General features: G+C 59.3%; 6 protein-coding genes across 6 annotated transcripts; 2 read left to right on the forward strand and 4 right to left on the reverse strand.

Moving 5' to 3' along the window:
* Positions 1–2,837: 2,837 nt before the first annotated feature.
* SCHCODRAFT_01174874 (uncharacterized protein) lies at positions 2,838–3,765 on the reverse strand (the record flags this gene model as incomplete). The annotated part of the gene is made up of 2 exons (XM_003028235.2): positions 2,838–2,856; positions 2,903–3,765. The coding sequence occupies 2 exons, from the start codon at positions 3,763–3,765 to the stop codon at positions 2,838–2,840; spliced, it is 882 nt and encodes a 293-aa protein (XP_003028281.1).
* A 2,084-nt stretch (positions 3,766–5,849) lies between these two features.
* SCHCODRAFT_02713401 (uncharacterized protein) lies at positions 5,850–6,356 on the reverse strand (the record flags this gene model as incomplete). The annotated part of the gene is made up of 1 exon (XM_003028236.2): positions 5,850–6,356. The coding sequence occupies one exon, from the start codon at positions 6,354–6,356 to the stop codon at positions 5,850–5,852; it is 507 nt and encodes a 168-aa protein (XP_003028282.1).
* A 624-nt stretch (positions 6,357–6,980) lies between these two features.
* SCHCODRAFT_02513947 (uncharacterized protein) lies at positions 6,981–8,947 on the reverse strand (the record flags this gene model as incomplete). The annotated part of the gene is made up of 3 exons (XM_003028237.2): positions 6,981–7,085; positions 7,137–8,369; positions 8,429–8,947. The coding sequence occupies 3 exons, from the start codon at positions 8,945–8,947 to the stop codon at positions 6,981–6,983; spliced, it is 1,857 nt and encodes a 618-aa protein (XP_003028283.1).
* A 1,293-nt stretch (positions 8,948–10,240) lies between these two features.
* On the forward strand, positions 10,241–11,881 carry SCHCODRAFT_02514537 (uncharacterized protein; the record flags this gene model as incomplete). Its single annotated transcript, XM_003027954.2, has 1 exon — positions 10,241–11,881. One exon carries the CDS (start codon positions 10,241–10,243, stop codon positions 11,879–11,881), a length of 1,641 nt encoding a protein of 546 aa, XP_003028000.1.
* A 491-nt stretch (positions 11,882–12,372) lies between these two features.
* Positions 12,373–14,509, reverse strand: SCHCODRAFT_01104110 (uncharacterized protein; the record flags this gene model as incomplete). Its single annotated transcript, XM_003028238.2, has 2 exons — positions 12,373–13,568; positions 13,618–14,509. 2 exons carry the CDS (start codon positions 14,507–14,509, stop codon positions 12,373–12,375), a joined length of 2,088 nt encoding a protein of 695 aa, XP_003028284.1.
* A 511-nt stretch (positions 14,510–15,020) lies between these two features.
* SCHCODRAFT_02514019 (uncharacterized protein) lies at positions 15,021–19,075 on the forward strand (the record flags this gene model as incomplete). Its single annotated transcript, XM_050343307.1, has 12 exons — positions 15,021–15,209; positions 15,260–15,898; positions 15,947–16,403; positions 16,451–16,687; positions 16,797–16,997; positions 17,055–17,119; positions 17,169–17,581; positions 17,637–18,096; positions 18,151–18,324; positions 18,380–18,742; positions 18,806–18,826; positions 18,878–19,075. 12 exons carry the CDS (start codon positions 15,021–15,023, stop codon positions 19,073–19,075), a joined length of 3,417 nt encoding a protein of 1,138 aa, XP_050198136.1.
* Between the last annotated feature and the right edge of the window lie 147 nt (positions 19,076–19,222).

Below are 19,222 nucleotides of genomic sequence, written 5' to 3' on the forward strand. Positions count from 1 at the left end.
CACCCTTCCCCCTCTCGTGTGCCCTTCCCCTTCCTCCCCCCCTCCCTGCCCAATTAACTCGTATCCCTGACACAGCGCGCACCCCGTAAATGTGCGTTCGGGCGCCTTCACGTATGCCCAGCACTGACAAGAATCCCTCCACACCGCCCCCACGATCTCAACCTCCCCTGTCCGTCGAACCCCTCCGGACGCCTGCAATGTCAATTTCTTCCTTCATCCAGGTGTGCAACCCTTATGACGCGCGAGCATCGCGCCCATAAATTCCAAAGTCCTCACTGATCGGTGCCTCATGTGGTGGCTGCGCGTGCTCGTCGTGCGCTCCGGCGCTGCTCCTGCGCAAGTGTATGAACCTTGCTGTCATGCTGTAGTTATTCGTCAGGACCGTAGGCTATCTGTTAATGCATCTGAACATCGAAATGAACATGCAGCACAAAGGGGTACACGAGAGTTTCTGGACATAGGAGGCTGCTCTCAGCAGATATGATTGTATTTTACTACCTACTCAGAGCGTACCAATCGACTTTTGCATGACTGGCAAGCTGACGTTGGGAATAGCGGTCTCGGTGGCTGATCAAGAACTTCAAGGGAGCAAATCATATTTCGACCCCTCATGCCCCTTCAAATCACGCCTAGCTTCATGCATGGGTTGATTTAGATGTATATTACACGATACCAACCTTTTCGTGCCATTGGTGGTCTTTGAAGGCTCGCAAATGCTGCCGTCGTCGCCCAGAACGCTGCGATCACCGACCTTCGGATGCTCGGACCGGCCTCCGCAAAGCCTTCGTCGCCGCGGTCGGCGACGTCCAAGGGTTCAAGGAGGACGAATCAGGTCCGCGGACCAGCCGGAATAGATAAAGTGCATACGACTACAGGGCATCCTTGGTTCAAACCCGGGCGTAGGTACTTACAGGGTGCGGCAATGAGGTCGAGCAGGTCGGAAGGGACGATTGAGGGACAGTACGACGTCTAGATTGACGAAGCAGATTGGACGCACTCCTTGGTCTATTCGTGCTCTTGTATGCATCGGGAAGGCGTAAAAATTCATGGAGAGCTACATATGTACATCTGCTGTATAGAGAGATAGTTTTCATTGCCAAGAATCTTTGTAAACGTTGGGTATAGCACGAAACAGCGCGAAAGTGGCGCGCGCGCTCCGAGTCCGGTAGCTCGGCAAGTATGCCGACGTACCGATGGCAATAAGGTCAATGTCTGAGGTCAATGATATATAGATAAAGAGCATATATCAAGCTTACCGAGCGCTGGCATGGCGAAACCCCTATACTATGCGATCCTGAATCGGAGGGTGGCGCGCCAACAGGCGCCCGTGTGACGTGACGTCACACGTCGTTTCTTGCCTCTCGCCACCACCGTCCGCCACGCCACCCCGTCGCCGGTCGCCTTCCCGCCCGCGAACATATCAGGATCCACGAGGGATGAAACTCAGGATGCTTTAGGGGCGTCAGGTACGTGATACGACTCATGAATGCAGTACAGCGTCGCTCAAAAAAATTCATGTTCATCTCCCGTCATGACGTGCCCCGTCCCATCCTATCCCTCTCCTCTTTTTCCGTCGCTCGCCCTTCCGATTACACCACACCGGCAACCCCACTTGCATTTACGCTCCCATCACCGCTCGTTATGCGTGCTCAGCTGCACGCTCGCTCATCCTCGCTACGATACGGGAGCCCGTCTCGCAAATGACCTCCCCTCTCCTTCCATCCTCAGTTGCGTACGCATGGACAGTCAAGAGAGGGGACCCTTGTTCTTCACCTTCGCGGACGTACTCCGGCTTCTACCCAGGCCCAGCACTTTCGTTCGCGCGATACTCCGACAACGCACATCCGTGCAACTCTGCACGACGTGTGGTAATCGGTGTCATTGCCGTTCGCGGCGACGTTCGTGATGCTTCGCGCTACGCCTTTCACGCGGAGTTGAGAGTGTCGCTGCTGCAGAGATGATTGCTCTCGGGAGCAGGGGCGACGTCAGCCGGAGCGTGAGACACCGCGCGGGCGGAGGGAGGCCGAGATGAGTACGGCAACTCAGCCCACCACGACCATTTGACAGGCACCTTGCTGGTGAGTACGCTGCAATTCCCCGAGTCTGCGGTGTCCCAGAGCGCGGCAGGGCGTGTCGTGCTCACGCACGTTTTGTGGCCCGATGACGACAGCGCATCGCGGGGCGGGGCGGCACCGCGCGAAGCCGGCGGCGCGACGCGCGAGGACGGAGTCAACGGTCAGGGAGGAAGTACGGGCTTCTTCCGTGCCCAGCGGACCGTGCGGCACGATGATCAGCCGGCACCGGCGATGACGAGCGGGCGTCTGTCATCGTCGGCGAACCCCTCGGACGTCGCGCTGTGTTTCGCGGCAGTTGTCGGTCGCGACGTCCGCGCGGCCGAGCACGGCGGTTATTGTGCGGGGTGCGAACCTGACGCGTCGACGCCCTAGGCTGTGGCTAGCCATCGTTGTCGTCGCATCGCGCCGTATTCCGTGCGCTCCGACTGCAACTTCCTATCGTATGCAGTGTATATAGCTGCAATAAACCCCTTTCAACCTGCAAACACCAGCTCCCCAAGGAATCCCCAAGGTATACCTGGGTTTAATCCACCTGGGTGAATATCAAGATATGGCCTATGGCGCCTGGTCAGTAAACACTGGGTGTATTGTGATACTCCTCCCTTTAGTCACTCGGTATAACTAATTATTGATCCAGACAATGGTGGCTTGGAGGGGTCAAGAATGCAATCATCATACAAGACAATCAAGAAATACAAGATGGGGCGCGTCGCTTGTGTACGTGTCCGACAGACAGCCGACCTCCGATTTTGCCTCGCATTCCTACGTCGAACAGCGGCACCTGTGGCACGTCAGTATGCACGCACTTTGCCGCCGCTCTCACTCACCGGTCGCACATCGTGCCTCTTCCGAACTCGGAGCTGCACCAGGTTACGTTGAAGCGCCCGTTCGCCTTGGGAATCCCGTAGCGCAGGCACTGCCAACTTTCGTCAGCGATCATATAACGACATTCATCCCAGTTCATCACCTTCCCGCAGTAGCGGTACCCCGCTTCGTCGTAGAGACCGAGGGATTGGCGCGCCCGCGGTGGACCGCTTGGGCGAGTAGCGGGATCGGGCACACCAGGGCCTTCTTCCTCGTCACCCGACTCGTCCGCCTCACCATCGTCTGCCGTGCCGCTCCCCTCTTCCCCACCGTCGCCATCATCGCCCACACCGGCACTGCCCTTAGACCCTCTATCGGCAGTGGAACTACCCTCTTCCTCCGAGTCTTCATCCGCACTAGACTTCCTCCCCTCCTTGTCAGCCTCCTCCGCCACCTCGCTGCTGCTCTCCCCCGACTCGCTGCTGCTCTCCCCCGACTCGCTGCTGCTCTCTCCCGACTCGCTGCTGCTCTCTCCCGACTCGCTGCTGCTCACCGACTCTCTACTCGACTCTCGCTGCGCCCCCTCCTTCGTCTTCTTCCCCTCCATCTTCACCTCCGACACGTTCCCCGCTCCCATCGGGCGCTCCCCCGCCTCCGAGCCATCCACCTCCATACTGTCGTCCTCATCTCCACGCCCGCCGCCATCTGCATGGAAATTGACATCGTCTCGGGCGCCGTCCGCATCGCCAATGGAGCACGTACCATGTTCCTCAAGCGCGGGCAGGCTTGTTGCCCAAGCTTTGAGTGTGGTCCTCGTAGGGGCCGCTGGCGCGGCCGCATCCCAGTGCGGCCATTCGATAGGGAGGGAAGATGCGCGCTTAGCCATGTTGTCGCAGAGGTGAGGAGATGTCGACCGCATCTGCCATCCATGCTTTATATATCGACCCCATTACAACATAAGTCTCCTGTCATCGCGTTCAATATCTGCTATGAACCGCCTGGGCACCCGCGCCGGCCACCTACCACCCTGGACCAATACAAGCTTCGTCGCCCTCGTAGCTTCGCCACCCTCGTTGCATTCCCTACGCCGGACCCCCCGCCGCCGCGCGTCCATCCACCATCATGTTCTTGCATGATCCTCCTCATATTCTTGCACCGTTCATGTCTTCCTATCACTCCTTTGGGTCAGATTGTGCGCGCCTGCGTTGCATGTTATTGTCGGCTGATCAGCCTGTCGCCCCTGGTGGCCATCAACCACCCGCAACCGATACAAGCTTGGCCACCCTCGTTGAATACTCTACGGCGGACCACCCTGCCCTGGACGCCGCGCGCCCACCCACCATCGTGTTCTTGCATGATCACCTTCTATTTCTTGCATCGTTCGGGTCAGACTATTACTCACTTGAGTCAACTCGTGCGCGCCTACCCGACCGCCCTCCATCGTCCGGTGGTCAGCCTGCCACCTCTACACCGCATAGCCACGACACACGGCATTGAAACTTCTTCCGATCTATTCCGCCCACCCGCGGGCGCACCGCCCAGAATGCTGCCCACCCCGCTTCCATATCCCCTATTAGCCCCCACCGTGGACGCCGCACATACGCGAAGCGTCGTCGTTATTCTTGATCCCCTGCCCCGCCCCGCTTAGAAAGGCATGAACATCCCTCTTATGGCCACTCGTGTGAACCCGTTCCAGCCAACTCTGATTCAACCATTGTCCGCTCGCCCTTCGCAACCCACGCACATTCGGCACTATTGAATGCACCGCCGTCGCGCCCAATGGGTACGACCCATCCCACCCCCAGTGCTGCGCGCCAAGCTGTCGCGTCCTATCGTCGCGCTTCCACCGCGGCCCGATTGCGCGACATTAATCACACGCCGCCCCAAACCTTAAACGGCAGGGCTCCCCTGCGGCGCTTCTGGGGAACCCTTCCATGTCCGTCCTGCACGTGTCCTGCAGGGTGTTCGGGGTCGTACGAGCGCCGGTCCACGCGACGTTGTTGATACGGCCGCGTCAAGCCCGTCAACGCGATCGATGTTCTTTCCCGCCTTCCTCTCTCCCCGCTGACCGCGCCTCAGTGCCCCTTCAACTCCCTTCTCTATGCCGCTTTCAGCTCTGCGATGGGGTTCCATGTGGAGGCGAGCCTCGCTAAGCGATGGCGCCGGGCTCAACACCGCTTCCTAGCAGCTCGTTAGCATCGTTACGTCCCCCGCGTTTTTGTCCGTCCGTTGACTGACTCGCGACCAGCAGAAGCCCACCCTCAGCACTATTGCTGCAATAGAGCCTGTGCTGCACAGCGCGAAGACGTCGTGCCAAGCGCGTCAGCGTCGATGCGCATCAGGACGGTCCCATTCCGATCTCAGTAGTCTTGCGCAGCCAACGGCGAGCACCCGCTGTGAGTTTTTCATTCTTCTCGTCTCCCCACTTCTCATCCAAGCATCTGCAGCCCCTTTCTCCGAAGCGCGCGAAGTAGCTCATGCGCAACGCGGGGGGCGCCAGAGTAACCATGCACATGGGAGGGCCATGCGAGCGCGTCGCGACATTTTCGTCACCCTCTGACAAAGTCCCCTCCCATTTCTCAATGTTTTCCGCTGAGTGTATTTCCCTTTTACCCCTCTTCATTCCCCTCGTTTGTATGCAAACTCGCTTCCCCATTCTCTTCCCCCTTCTCCATCTGTTCCCCGAGTCTCCCTCTTCTCCATTTGCTTCCTCGCATCTCCTCCCCCATCGACCTTCCGGGGAACTGTCCGACTGTCACCACCGCCCCCTGCGTCGACCCGCCGCTTCCCTTTCCTCGGGTTCCCCTCTCTCTCTGATCCCCCTCATCATCACCCACCCTCCCTTGTTTACCACCCTTTGTTTCATCGCTCGCTCCCTCTCCCGCTGCAGTCCTTGCTAATTCCTTTCGCGCCAGTCATTACGCCAGAGCGAGCGGCAGCTGCCCGCGGAGCGCGCCCGCGCCAGAGCAGTCATCGGATGTGACGGGAAGGCATGCGCGCTGTATGCATCATCTGAGCCCCTTCACTCACCATGCGAGCATCAGCGACGAGCACGCCGAGGACGACAACATCGATGTGGATGTCATGGGCGAGGGGACAGGGCCTGTGCTCGAGAGGGGTCGAGGCCGCGGGCGCGGACGCGGTCTTCCCGTTTGCCGGATACCTGCCATTCCGCTCCTCGCGAGGTACAGTCTCAACCCCTTCGCTGCCCCCATAAGTCGAGATGATACTGTCGTAGACACTGTCGGTAATCGATGCAGCTGCCGCGGACGAGCACAGGAGCTGATGCGTCAAGTGCGGGTGCGCTTTCGCTTCGACTGCGAGAGGTGCTTCTCGGAACGCATCATATCCTAAGTCGTTGTCGTCGGATTTTTGGATGATGGGACCAATGTAGGTCTGCGCTACGTCGTTGGCGCGGGCGCAGGGGTTAGCGACAATGTTGACGCCGGCGTTGGCAGTTTGCGAGAGCGGGGGCATCGAGTTGTATGAGCACGCGTAATTCATATAAGCAAGGATCAGTAGTCGTGTAGGTATAATATCATCCCAGTAACGGTACCAATGTCGATGTTCAGATGATTTTTTGCCGCCCTGTCAGACCGAACGTTCCTGGCCGCCATCGTCCAACCCAGAACTAGCTCGTGGTGCCACCACTCACCCGCTCTCGGTGATGGACCTAGCAGCAACACCTCCGTCTGGAAATTGTTCCAGACGTCGTCATACCAAACCCGAACCCCGTCGTAGGCCTTGTGCTAATCGCGTGCGGGCGTGTACAGCATGTCTATGTCGTATGGTTAGTGGAGTAAATTTCTCTGCCACGGTAGGTGTGCACAGCAGCCAACTTGGCGAACATAAGATTTACGGTTGGGTTGACCGCCTTCCCCTCACGTCATCTCGTGTTTTCACACCTGCATCATTGCTCTTCCCAACATGGATCGCCAAAAGCAAGCTTCTATTGTTCCCAATCAGGCGAACGCCGTTTGTGACGTCAACGCCGATGATCTCACCCAATTTAATGCCCCTCGGTTGCCCAGCGTCGCACGTGCAAGTTAGGCACCGGACATGCAGGATGTTAATTGTTATGGTAACTCTCGTTCCTCCCCATCAGTTCCCCTCACCGAACCACTTGTGGAAGCTGTCCACCGACTCGCTGCTTCCCACGCTCTCTGTTTCTGCCTTCTCGTACTCCCCATGCGGCCATGCCATGTTCTGTCATAGGTCGTTAGCTATACACTTCCTCACATGGAAACAAACACATACCGCCATACCCGCCGCCTCGTCTGGTTCATCGCGATCGTTGCCATCGTACTCCCATCCAATATCTCCCAATCTGCACGTCGCACATTGCAGCGTTGGCCTGGTTTCCGTCAGACGCCCCCATCTCACTTGCCCCTCGTCGCCTAGTCTCGACAGCTCCTCCGCCCGGGCAATATACCCCAATTCGTCTATCTCCACACCCGGGTCGTATCCCTCGAACCGCGCGTCCTCTAACCCATCCACGTACCAAGGCAGGTCTTGTCGGCGGTGCCTCCGCTCCCAAAACCAGGTACATCCGAATTCATCCAGCGCTCGCTCCACATGCACCAGATGTCCTAGGGAGTGAGCATCGCACTGCGGGGACGTGATGTCGACGCTGAGGTTTGCGGCCTGCTGTCCGCTTCGCGATCTACATCGCGCCTGAACCAAGCGCACCAGGGACGAGTTCCCAGCATCCGTCGGCGGAAGGGCACCAGGGCCTATGCGAAGGTAGCGGAGCGCAGGACATAGGCCGTTCGCAAACGCATCCACGATCAGGGGAGATGCCATATACTGGGTATGATCCCCAGCAGGTCTCGCACCACCGATCATGCCTCCATTGCAGAGACCATGAAAGACGACTCCCTCTAGATGACGCAGGCCGCCTAGCCACGCCAACCATGTTAAAGGGTGAGCGCGTAGGAACACGAAGGCCGCGTGCTTGAGCGCTGGCGTGGCGCCAGCCATGCGTGCAACGTCGTCCGCGGTGAGCTCCATCGGTGGGTGATCCCAGTCGTCAGCCTGATTGCGGTCCCGTGCCTCCAAGTACATGATATCCAGCCGCGGCAGTGAGGTGCCCTTCAGGATCCAGCGCATCTGCGCCGTCGAGCATGTCAGAGTGAGTTGCCGTAGATGACACGCCTGCAGAGTGATGCCGCCAGTCTGCACGTTGAGTTTCTCGCGCGGTATTCTTGGACAGACGATCGCGAGCCGACGCAGATGCGAGGCAGTGGAGAACATGTTCGTCCAAGCCTCACCTGTTGGTGGGGTCCCGTCTTGGATCACCCGCACATCTTGGAAGCACGTCCACGTTTCGCCAAACGTTGCTGACAGCGCATGTCGGTCCGTCGCTCGTAACCGAAGGCATCCAGACGAGTGCAGTTGGTCAGCCTCTCGCAGCGCCGCCATCCATGTATCCCACCCTGTCCTTGCGCCAGCTTCGAGAGGTTCCCGCCCCATCGTCTCGCCACCCAACCTCTTTATTTGATTAATCCATTCGTCAACTATACCACATCCCTAGGAGAGCATAGGCGTACCTCCAAGGAGCCGTCCAGTTCCAGGTACCGCAATTGTCGAACCGTCATAGCAGGCCAGTCCGTCAAGGGAAACCGTGGCGCGCGGATTACCAGCGACGTCCACCGATGCGATTCTTTCGCCAGCAGATCAAAGACCGCGCGCGTTGCGTCCGCTCGGGCACGTTCTTCCTGTGGCTCCAGGGCTATGATAACCGTGATGTCGAGCGGTGCATCCCCAGACGCCCGAAGTACTGCTTCGACCTCGGCTGCACTATCGGCCGATGGACACTTGCCCACCCACAAGCATAATGTTGTCCAGAACCCAGAATCCTGCAGTAGAGCCTCCCCCCACTCCACAAACTCCTCAGCATATCCCACGAAATATCGGGGATGGGAGATCAGAGGCGTCGTCTCCGCTGTCATGTCATCGCCTCCTAATCCCTCATGCATTCCAAGCACCCACCTAAAAATCCGTCTCCAAATCGCAGGCGGCAGAGGAGGGCCAGGCAGGCTATATGCAGGCGCCGACTGGACGAGCATTTTCGGTCGAGACAGCGGTGCAGAACCAGCCCAACGCGCATTTAGGCGGGTCCCCCAGACCAAGTCAAATAGACGGACACCCTCGCAAGCACGTGTTGCGCCCGATTGGCCAGCAAGAAAAACCTTTCTTCCAACGCACCGTGGCTCCTCCCGCGTCAATCGTCTGCCCTTTTCTGCCGATCCCGCAATTGCATTGTTTGGTGCGTCCCGGGGCCGCTGCTCTCGTCTACACCGTATTCCGCGCATGGGCAACCAGCCAGATGTCGTTCCATCCTGAGCCATCCCTGCCCCTCACCCACGGGACCTTCGCGCCGCACCCATCGCCGGTTCTTCGTTCCAGCGGGGAAGGTCCGGATAGTCATCTTATAGCCAGTCCCTATCCTTGTCAGACGCTGCGGACGAGACCATGTTAAAGACGTGCCTGTGAGACCCGGCTGCGTTGCGATCTGCCCTCTCGCTCGGTGATCTACCCACACGTTCCGGGCCAGCACCTCAACTCCATATCTCTATCTGCGCGAGGTGAAATCGTGCACTCGGTAAGTGGACGGCGGCCACCCCAGCGCAGGTCCGTCAGCGCACCACAAACAAACGGCGCTTATCCGTTTCCATCTGCTCAGCCCCGCGCGCGCATTTCAGTTTCCCCTTCCGCTTTGATGAGGTCAGTGAAGGCTACCGGCATTCCTTGCCGCAAGGTCGCCATGCTTTAGAGTGCAGTCAGATTGACTTACCCCATGCATGAGTCGCACCGCGCGAACTGTGGACATAGTCCAGCCGTGCTGAAGAGACTGTAGACAGTTAGCCAGAGACGACGTAGCCACGTGGCGCGACCGCCTCGGATCCCGATCACTGCATCACTCGCGTTTGCCATGCACAGCCACCTGCACCCACAAGTCAAGGTCACAAGTTCATTCGCACGCTTCCTCACGTCCTTGTCCGAAGCACCACCGGCCACCCTCTCGACGCGACAATTGATCAGAGGCCAGTAGGAATGTCGATGTGTCATTCCATTACATTATCCATGGCTGTACGCCCAGCCGATTCCATGTACGACGTTCCTTCAATTTGCGGGCGCATGTGGCTGTGCACTGCGCACCCGAGAGCCAGTGATCCAGTGATTGCGTTCAATCTGGCGTGCCACTAGCCGCTCCCACGTCCATCACCTGTCGTTCCCACGCGCCCAGCAGTTGACCTTTTCTGCTTTCTGCCATCGTGGTTGCAAGGGTATGTATTCTGCCACTCATCTCGTCGTCCAAACCTGATGGGGTGACTGTAGCCCTTACGCCATTCGACCCAATGACGACTGTCTCTGCTGCCGATCGCGCCCCCATGGAGATTCTCCTCCGCATCTTCAGTTGCCTGGTGCCCTCTCCCCAATACTGCTGGGAGCAGATGGCGCGCACGTATCAAGACCAAGTCAATGTTCCCATGATTATCGAAACCATGCGGAACGTCCGCGCCGTCTGTTCAACCTGGCGAAACCTGGTCTACTTCCAGCGGTCCATGGCCGTCCCCCTCGTCATCGACCTGGACGACAAAGGTCAACCCAAACAACCACTTCGTCCCATCCTCCAACTGGTGCAGATGCAAGAGACACTACCACTTGTTGCCGCCGTTCTAGCTTCCCCTCATTCGTCTACCCCGATGACCACTCTCGCCATCGCGCACGCCCTCAGGCTGGCGAACGATTTCTCCCATCGCCTCACCCATCTCATAATCCGCTTGGACGGCTTACACCAGTCACCGTTTCCCGCAATCTATGCCCCGCAGCTCACGCACCTCCTCATACGTAGAGATAGTTGTCCGACCAGCTATAACTACCGTTGCGCAGGCGCCGATCGTCAGCATGCCCTTGATTTCATTCGGGCTATTGATGCGCCTCACCTCCAGGTACTGGACGCTGCTGTGGCGTCGATCGGCCCATCTATCTCCTTCGACCCCTTCTTCGTACCTCCGTTCGGTGGATTGACTGTGCTCAACATCACAACGGAGACCCTCACCCAGCTGGCCGCCGTGCTCAAAGCTTTACCGACCTTGGAATGCGTCGCAACCTCCATATACGTTCCCCATGGTCAAGTCGACCTTGATGACCCAACCATCTACATCATGCCGGTCGTTCACTTGCCACGCCTCACTACGTGGAAGTATCGCGGGATGCCGGCTTATCTGTGGCCAATGGTTGGCGCCCTGCGCTCGTGCTCCCAGCTGCGAGAACTGTACGCATCCCTCCACGACGAACCTACCAGCCTTCCGCAGTATTGGCATGAGATTCCCCAGATATGGCCCGACCTAACCCTGCTGGCGCTGTCCCAGTTCGTCCTCGACGAGGAAGAGTTGCTCGCCCTTGTGCGCGCGTTGCCCCTGCTCACGTCCCTCGCTCTGGAGGCCGGTCGCACGTGGCACCCGGAATCCCATGGAGCGCCAGCACCGGTCGGGTCAGCATTCCTTCGCGCGCTTGTAGCAGAGCCGCCCTTATTGCCCAACCTCTCGCGCTTCGCCATATATCATTCCACGTGCTGCGCTCCTCCTCCTCATCTATCCGACGTAGTGGCGGCTCGCATGCGCGGCGTCCATCCACTTTCCACACCGCTACAAGAGTTCACCCTCGCGCCCGCCTGCTGTCGCAAACACATCGACCACCCCCAATATGCAGATGAGCGCGCACTACGGCAACTTCGTCGGCACGGTTACCGCGTCCGCCTGTGCTGGAACCACCGCACTAATTTCATGCGCCCGGTCTGCGCGGGATGTGCTGCCGCTGCGCGTCCTCGGACACCGCCTGTGCAGACAGGAGCATGGGGAGAGGGCTGGGGAGACTGGGAGCCGGCAGGCGGGGGAGTCTGGGGATCGGGAGGCTGGGGCGATTGGGAATCGGCTGGCTGGGACGACTGGGAATCGGGAGGCTGGGGCGGCTGGGAGTTGTCAACGACTGTGTAGGGCGTGTACCTTCTTTGGGCGTCGCCGTCCGTTCTCAGAGCCCGCATGTTGAAGTTTGTGAGTCCAAACCGGCACAACCTACGTAATTGATCACATGACAAAGTGGGTCCATGTGGATGGTTGTAGATCTTTACAGAAAATCCTTGTTTCCTTCAAGTTTGACTTGTACACAATAACCATAGGGAGCTAGAAGTGGTTCAGAGCCATTCACTGGTGCCCTCCCCTACCTTTTGTGTTCCTCCAATCTCCACAATTTAGTAAGCCTTCCGCATGCTCTCTAGGTTTTCCCCAAGCCGTGATTCCTGTGCCGCACGTGGGAATCCCAAATGGCAGGGCTCCCCGCTGTCCGCACGTGGTCAAGCGGGGGAGACCTTCCTTATTGATACACCACGTGTACGTTGTGCGGTCATCTGCGTTTGATGTTTTACTTCCTTGTTGTTCTACTCACCACTGCTTGTTTGCCTTCACATAGTAAAATTTCCAGACCAACCCTACAGGCCCAGTACCTCACACACATCTGCGATACCGTATGACGAGTACTCGGCCACCCGCTCGCCTCCTTCCTGCCAGTCTCTCAGGCGACGATTCTTGACCTCGAAGGCCTTGTCGCACCCCCACCCGACATTCGGCTTCCTCACCAGCATTATTCCTCGCCACAAAACGACGCGGAGATTAGTCATCTGGAGGCCCGCCCAATCTGCGTACACCCAGCGGTCGTCGAACTTCTTCGCCAAGGAGCGCATTCGCCCGCCCGCCGTCCCGCATATAACATGCAAGGTCGACAGCGCAGGGTCATCCCTTCCGATGGCCAGACCTTTCAGGTGCGGGTACACACGGCATGCGTACGTTCCCAGCGATCTCCTCGGCTTTACCGGCAAATGGAGTGACAACAATTGCAGCTGAGGTAGCGGCGGCAGTGGCAGACACCGTTCATCCGGCACGTCCATTTGCAAGGCGAGCAACACAAGCGACGTCCAAGCTCGAGTCGAGATGGTCCGCCAGCAATCGAGCGACACCACTAGCTGCCGTACCTTCGAAGGTAACTGGTGGACATGTTTTTCTTCCCAGGCCTGCGCGCAATCGTCGGATTCACCCGTTCGTACCGGCGACCTCGCTCCATCCTGGCCAGAATGGGTCGAGTTCGCATCGCTGTCATCGTCAGCGGCGTATGCGCCCAGAAACTCCAGATGGTCCGCGCGGCCACCATCAGGGCAGATCAAGGCCGGCAGGTCCAAGTGACTTGCGCTGAGACCCCGCAAGCGATGGCGGAGGGCGCGCACTCGCCCCTCCGTGGCAATCCTATCCGACGCCGTATCGTACCCCAACAACTCGAAGGTGCGTATACGCCATGTGGGGTCGGTGGTCCACTTGCTGACTCTTGCCGTCGCAGTGTCGGTTGGGTGCCCCCCGACAGCTACGTGATCTTCCCAGCAGAGAACGACCCCTTCTCGACGTGAGGCGAAGGCGGACCATGTCGCCATGGCCGGGAAGACACCCCGCGCGCTCACTGTAATCGCAGCTGCGCATCCGCTGGGGGCGCAGAGATAGCTAGCGAGGGCGGAGAGCCACTTCCACAGGTGCGTTTCGACCCCGCCGACCGGCACAGTGTGCAGGATATTGATGCGGAACCTCCGCAGCTTTGTGTCGAGCACGATATCTATGTCCGGCGGCGCCAGGCCCCATTCTCCTTCGTGGCGTCAGCAGGGACCTTTCCAGGTGGGCGACCCTCGACGCACCAACGCGATCCACATTAACCTCCACGTCAAGCTCCTCCACCAGCTCCGATATATTCCCCACTTCGAAAGCCCATCTTGGCGCTCCAATCACGCGTCTCACTGGCGGGTGGTATGCTATTCGCTTCGGCCGGCCCAGCGCCTCGCATACGAGCTCTGCCAGCCGCGACGCGTAGTCGCAGTAAGTCATTATCAGCGCATACGGTCGCTCGCTGGCGCCCAGATCGTCCGGGCAAATGAGGACCGCGCCATCGCAGATGCACTCCGTTAGGCACAACTCCTCCAGCTTCATAGCCTCCCCTACTGCCCTCAGCATTGCCCTGCACTCGTCCGCGGACACCTTCCACCCAGTGAGCCCCACGGAGCGTAGCTCCTGCCATTGAGTAGCCACCAACTGCACGAGTCCGGGAGCCAGCGACGACAGCGCGGTGTCTTTCCGTGGGCCCTCGGCGACGAAGTCAACGGCTCGCAAGCGCGTCAACAAGCCCAGCAGCTCTTGTAAACCGGCTTGCGGGCCCTTGTCACTCAATGGTTCGCCCCCGTTGGGCACCTGCCCGTCGTTCGCGATATCGTTCGGCCATCCGAGGAACAGTTTCCTGACGTGTCTCCGCAGCTTGGGCTCGCGCAAGAGTACGTCGGCAATGTCCACCACCCCTTCGTCGCTGATCAACTCCAGGTAGCTCTTGTACGGAAGTCCCGCCCGGCGCTCGTCTATCCACGGCGTAGACAGCGAGCAGGCTAGTTCGATCGTATGCAGATAAATGGGCACGACGTCTGGTCGCAAACGATGCACGGCGTAGAGCGACCCAAGCGTTTGCTGGTCGTCCGGAGGTACTTCCCGCACGATAGATGTGACGAGCTCGGGAGGTAGACGTTTATCGCCTGCGTCGCTCATGATTGTTGGACGACGAACGGCGCGTCAGGCGTGGAACCAAGGCAGCTACGCCTCACGACCCAATTCCAATACGGCTGCACCATGCCCCCGCCATCGGCCTGTCCCCACCTATACGTCCTTGTTTGTGGGCCATGCACAGTTCACTCCGATCCGCCCGAGATCTCCCACCGATCTCCGCCGGATCTCACGTTAGCAGGATTTCCTTTTTCAGATAATTCCAATTGTCGTCAACCACCCAGCCCGCCGGCGCCATTTCACCATCCGGTTTGGTTCGCGGACCCCTTTGGCCTGCGGCCCAAGCATCAGATAAATTCAAGATAACGAACCGCCCCCCGCCCATTCAAGCGCTACCCTTGCCGCCCATCTCTCGCCTCCTCAGGCCTTTCTCCCATTCCCTCCACACTCCCCTTCACCTCCTTCGCGATGTCCCTCGACTTGTTCCCCCGTGGCAAATGCATTCACTGCGCGTGTGCTGTCTTTACAGCGGCCACGGGTCTCACGGTTCGCGTTCATGGTCTTCATCCACGTCACGTCTTCACTTATCGACTTGTTGCAGGTAGCCGTCGACGCGGACGCCAAATGTGCCCTTTGTCACCATCGATACTTCGAGCACGAATCCTCTCTGGACGAAATCCTCTCGCAAGTCTCCGCCATCTTTCGTAAGGCTGGTATTGCAGGACTTTGCGGGGGCATGGTCTACGTGCGTGTATCTTTTACATGTCGCGAGAAACAATCGTTGACGCACCACAGTTCGCCCACATGCCGCTCACAGGGAGTACCCCATGTCCTGGCTGCAAAGAGCCTCTGTGTGCGCACGGACCGCCTCCAACAGCGCCGGCGCCCCCGCCAGCCAATGCTACGCCCTCCCGTGACTCCCCTCGTCCTCCCCCGCAAGTTTCACGTTCCCCAGCGGTCGGCATAGTCCTCCCACCCCCTGCTCTTCCGGGACGCTCCTCCCTGGCAATTACTTCCACTACCGGGGCCACTCGCGCTTTCCCAGACTTTGTACGGCCAGCGAGCGCACTCACCGCCCAGGCGGTCACGGGAGACACCACCGCGTCCTCCGTCAATGCCACCCGCTTGCAGACGGCAGCTCGCACCCTTCACCCTCCTCAAGCGGTTACGGTAGACGTACGAGGCTCTGGGAGCTCACGTTCTCGTCGACCACGCCACTCACCTGCGGGAACGGTCGTTGATGCTGCAGTACCACCACCTACGCAGCCTACCGCCCATCGCGTCCCGGCGTCGGCGACGGGAGCAAACTCGTCGGCCACCTCGTTCAACGCGGCCGCATCAGAAGCCATTCCCCCGCCCCCATCCGCAGACGCTCGTTCCTCGTCTTCCTCGGGCGCGTCGACCCTAGTCGATCTGGTCATCTGGCCTCTCACGGTAAGCCCCGATGCCGAACCAAGTGGCGTACCTGACGTCTATCTGCAGCCGGACTTCGCCCACCCCAAGGCCGCGCATCCTTACCGCCTCGTCCACCTTCGCTTTGTCGAGGAGCAGCTAAACGCTGTCGTGGCTCGCCTTGGGGAGCATCAACTCCATACAACACTGCCGGTGGATACGACGTTGAGCGGCCAAGACTTGCAGAACCGTATCTTCCAATGGGTGTTCACGCAATTTCGCATGTCGAATATTCAGCACCTCGATGCCCCCCGAGACGATTTCCCAGAGCCCACTGTGCCGGCGCTGCTGAACGCCGCCACGACGACGGCCGCCCCCGCCGAGGATCCCTTCGTGTTCCTGACGGTCAAGAAGCACACCGGGAAATTTATGTTGACCCCCGTCAAGCCGGAGGACGCCCATCGACTTACTTTCGACAGCCTACTCAAGCTGGCCGCACCCTTGCCGCGCTCGCGCTCGTCCTTCACACACCCCGTCGTTTATCTTGGTAAGCGGAACTGCGACGTCGCCCATCCGCTTCTGACTGGCCCGTAGCGCCTAGGCTCAACCACGTGTCCGGCAGGCTTCAGAGTACCAGCGACGCTCGACCGAGTCTAGCCGAGCATGGTCCCTCCCACCCTTGCTTTGGCGTGCGCCTGCTTGCCGGTCTGGCCTATGCCAGCCGCCGTGTCACTGCCTCAGCCCCCCTTGGTCCCGCAGGAATTTTGGGTGGTAACCCGGCCCAGATGTGCTTCACGACAGGTCCACAACCGTGCCCTGGTGCGCTCATGGGTCGAAGACGGGCCCCCCGTGCAGGCCATGGAGCACTCATCCAGGCCCCCGTCGCGGTTTGTCTTATCCCCTATGGTTGCCTTGTACGCGCTCACACGTGCTTCATTAGACTTCTTCATCAATGTCTTCTCCTCCGCAGACGCCACGCCGGGGTCCAGGAATATACAGCGAGCCGCCGCCGTCGTCTCCTCCGCCGCCGTCGTCTCCTCCGCCGCCGTCGTCTCCTCTGCCGTCGTCGCCGCCTCCGTCGCCGCCGCGTTCCCCAACAATCAGTCCGCTCAGGCCGCAGCCATTTCCTGCACTGTCACCGGTATACAACGCCCGCACCCTTGCGAGCACAGGCTCATCATATTCCCTCAGCTTCTAGGCACACCGTCGGCCCCGCCATCCTCCCCTAGACGCCGGCGAACCGATCATGCACGTCGTTCTTCTGTGCGTACACGTTTCGCTGCGTCGTTCGCGTGCCCTAACCCACCTACAGGACGATCTGAGCCCCTCTCCGCCTCGCAACCGCCAGCGACGCGGAACCGTCTCGATAATTCCGCCGTCTACGTTGGAGGTGTCATCCGACAGCGACGACGCTCCAGCCGATAGAGCAGGCCCCGAAGCTGTCGCGCTCTACAGCGATGAGACCTTGCACCAGTGGCTCGTGTGTGTCTCCAGCTACGTACCGAAGACACATCACGCACGAGTCCTTCGCCTACGGGGCCCAAACCTGGAGAGCTTGGCTGCGGCGTTGACGAAGTTCGTTCGATGGTCCCTCCGTGCGCAGAAGGAGCCACATCCGCCAGATGTGCGCCAGAGCTTACCTGCCGATGTCACCATCGGAACACCTGTCCACCCGTTCGCTCACATGCAAATCGACCGTCCCGATGTCGAGCCCTATGTTACGATGTGAGCGCGCTATCTGCCCTTCTGAACGATGCACTGATCGATTCCATGCGTGCAGCGCAACCCACGGCAGGCTGGTCAGCACCGGCGCTGGGCTGTGGCGAGAGGTCTTCATGCGTGCCGCAGGGGACCTCGTATCTAACCACCGCATGTGGACGCCTCTCGGACCAGACACCGGCGGAGGTGCAGACGGCGTCGCTTTTGTCCTTCCGGGTGGACGTGGCGCATGTACCGCCGAGGTCCTGGACGAGTATCGTCTCCACGGCACTTTTATCGGCCTCGGCTGCTTGCTGCATGGCTCCCTCACCTATTTCGGTTTGTGGACGGGACTGGCGTTGGCGCTGGGCGAGGAGATGATGCGGCTGGGCGATGATTTCTTCGCCCGCTACGCCCCCGCGGCCTTCCGACGTATGGCTAAAGTGCGTGCGCTCACCCCCGCGTCCCCTATATGGGCACCGAACACGACTGCGGAGGCGGATGACCCTCACCATCTTGTGTGCGAGGAGCTTGGCGAAAACGTGGGTAGTCTCTTGCTAAATGGCTGGAATCGCACGCTCACCCACACTGGACAGCTGGCGGAGGCCGGCGGGAATACTCATCGCACTGCTGCTGCCCATGCTGCTCTAGTCCAGCGCATTTGGTGCAAGCTACTCCTCTGCAACAAGGAGCCGTGGCAACATCCAGCCTTTAGGGCTTTGCGAGACGGCTTCAACATCGTCTTCGGGGACCGTGGCTATTTACTTCAGGTTTGAGCTTTCGCGCCTTCGTGTCGCCCAGCCGTTGACGCCCTTTGTCTATAAGATCACCAAGCAACATGGCTTCTCCATCCCCTCGCTTTGTGTCGCCATGGCTGATCGGCACGTCCACGACGTCGAGGACTTCGTCCGGCGCATTGAGCTTTACGAAGCTACTGACGGCGACCCGCTGGAAATCTTGCCACCCTCCCAGCGGGCATTGTTCCCCAAGGTGGCTGCGATGATCGTGGATCTTGTTCGCCATTATGCGCGTGGCCGCGGACATACCCCTCAGTCGTTGCAGGACACGCCGGACCTGACAGCCCAGCATCCTGCAGCCGATGCCGATGAATGCTTCCGTGCCACGCTGCTCCTGCAAGCTTGTTATGGTGCGAAGTTTCGACCCGTGCGTCCCGATTGGAGATTAAATGTACGTTGTCCATTCTGCCTCACCGTCGAAAGCTCATCTGACGATGCCCGTCTTCGTTCTCAGGTTCACGTCATTCCTGCGGCGGTAAGTCCTTCCCTCTGGCAGATTAGCTGAGCTGCAGCTAACGGGGCGCAGGAACAGCAAGAAAAGCCCATCAACTTCCATTCCTGTTTTACGCGCATGGATATTACCCTGACGGATGATCTCCTGCGAGTCGTCGTGGACGATTGGAAGACTATGAAGGGTGCTGGGGGTCGCTCGCAAGCGCTGGTATTCCACAATATTCTGCATAGCCAACTCTTGGCAGTCGACGCATTCTATAACGTGTTCTAATCTTATTCTTATGTGCTGTTTGCCTTCAACCCCCACCTTCTCGCGGGCCGTGTCCTCTGCACCAGCGCTTTCCCAGAGCGTGTCCCGAAGAGGAAGGCCTCCCTTGACAATGTACACGTGTATCAGGGGACACCTTCTATTCTGGGT

Source organism: Schizophyllum commune (genome assembly GCF_000143185.2).
Source record: "Schizophyllum commune H4-8 unplaced genomic scaffold SCHCOscaffold_11, whole genome shotgun sequence".
In the NCBI taxonomy this organism is placed as follows: Eukaryota; Fungi; Basidiomycota; class Agaricomycetes; order Agaricales; family Schizophyllaceae; genus Schizophyllum; species Schizophyllum commune.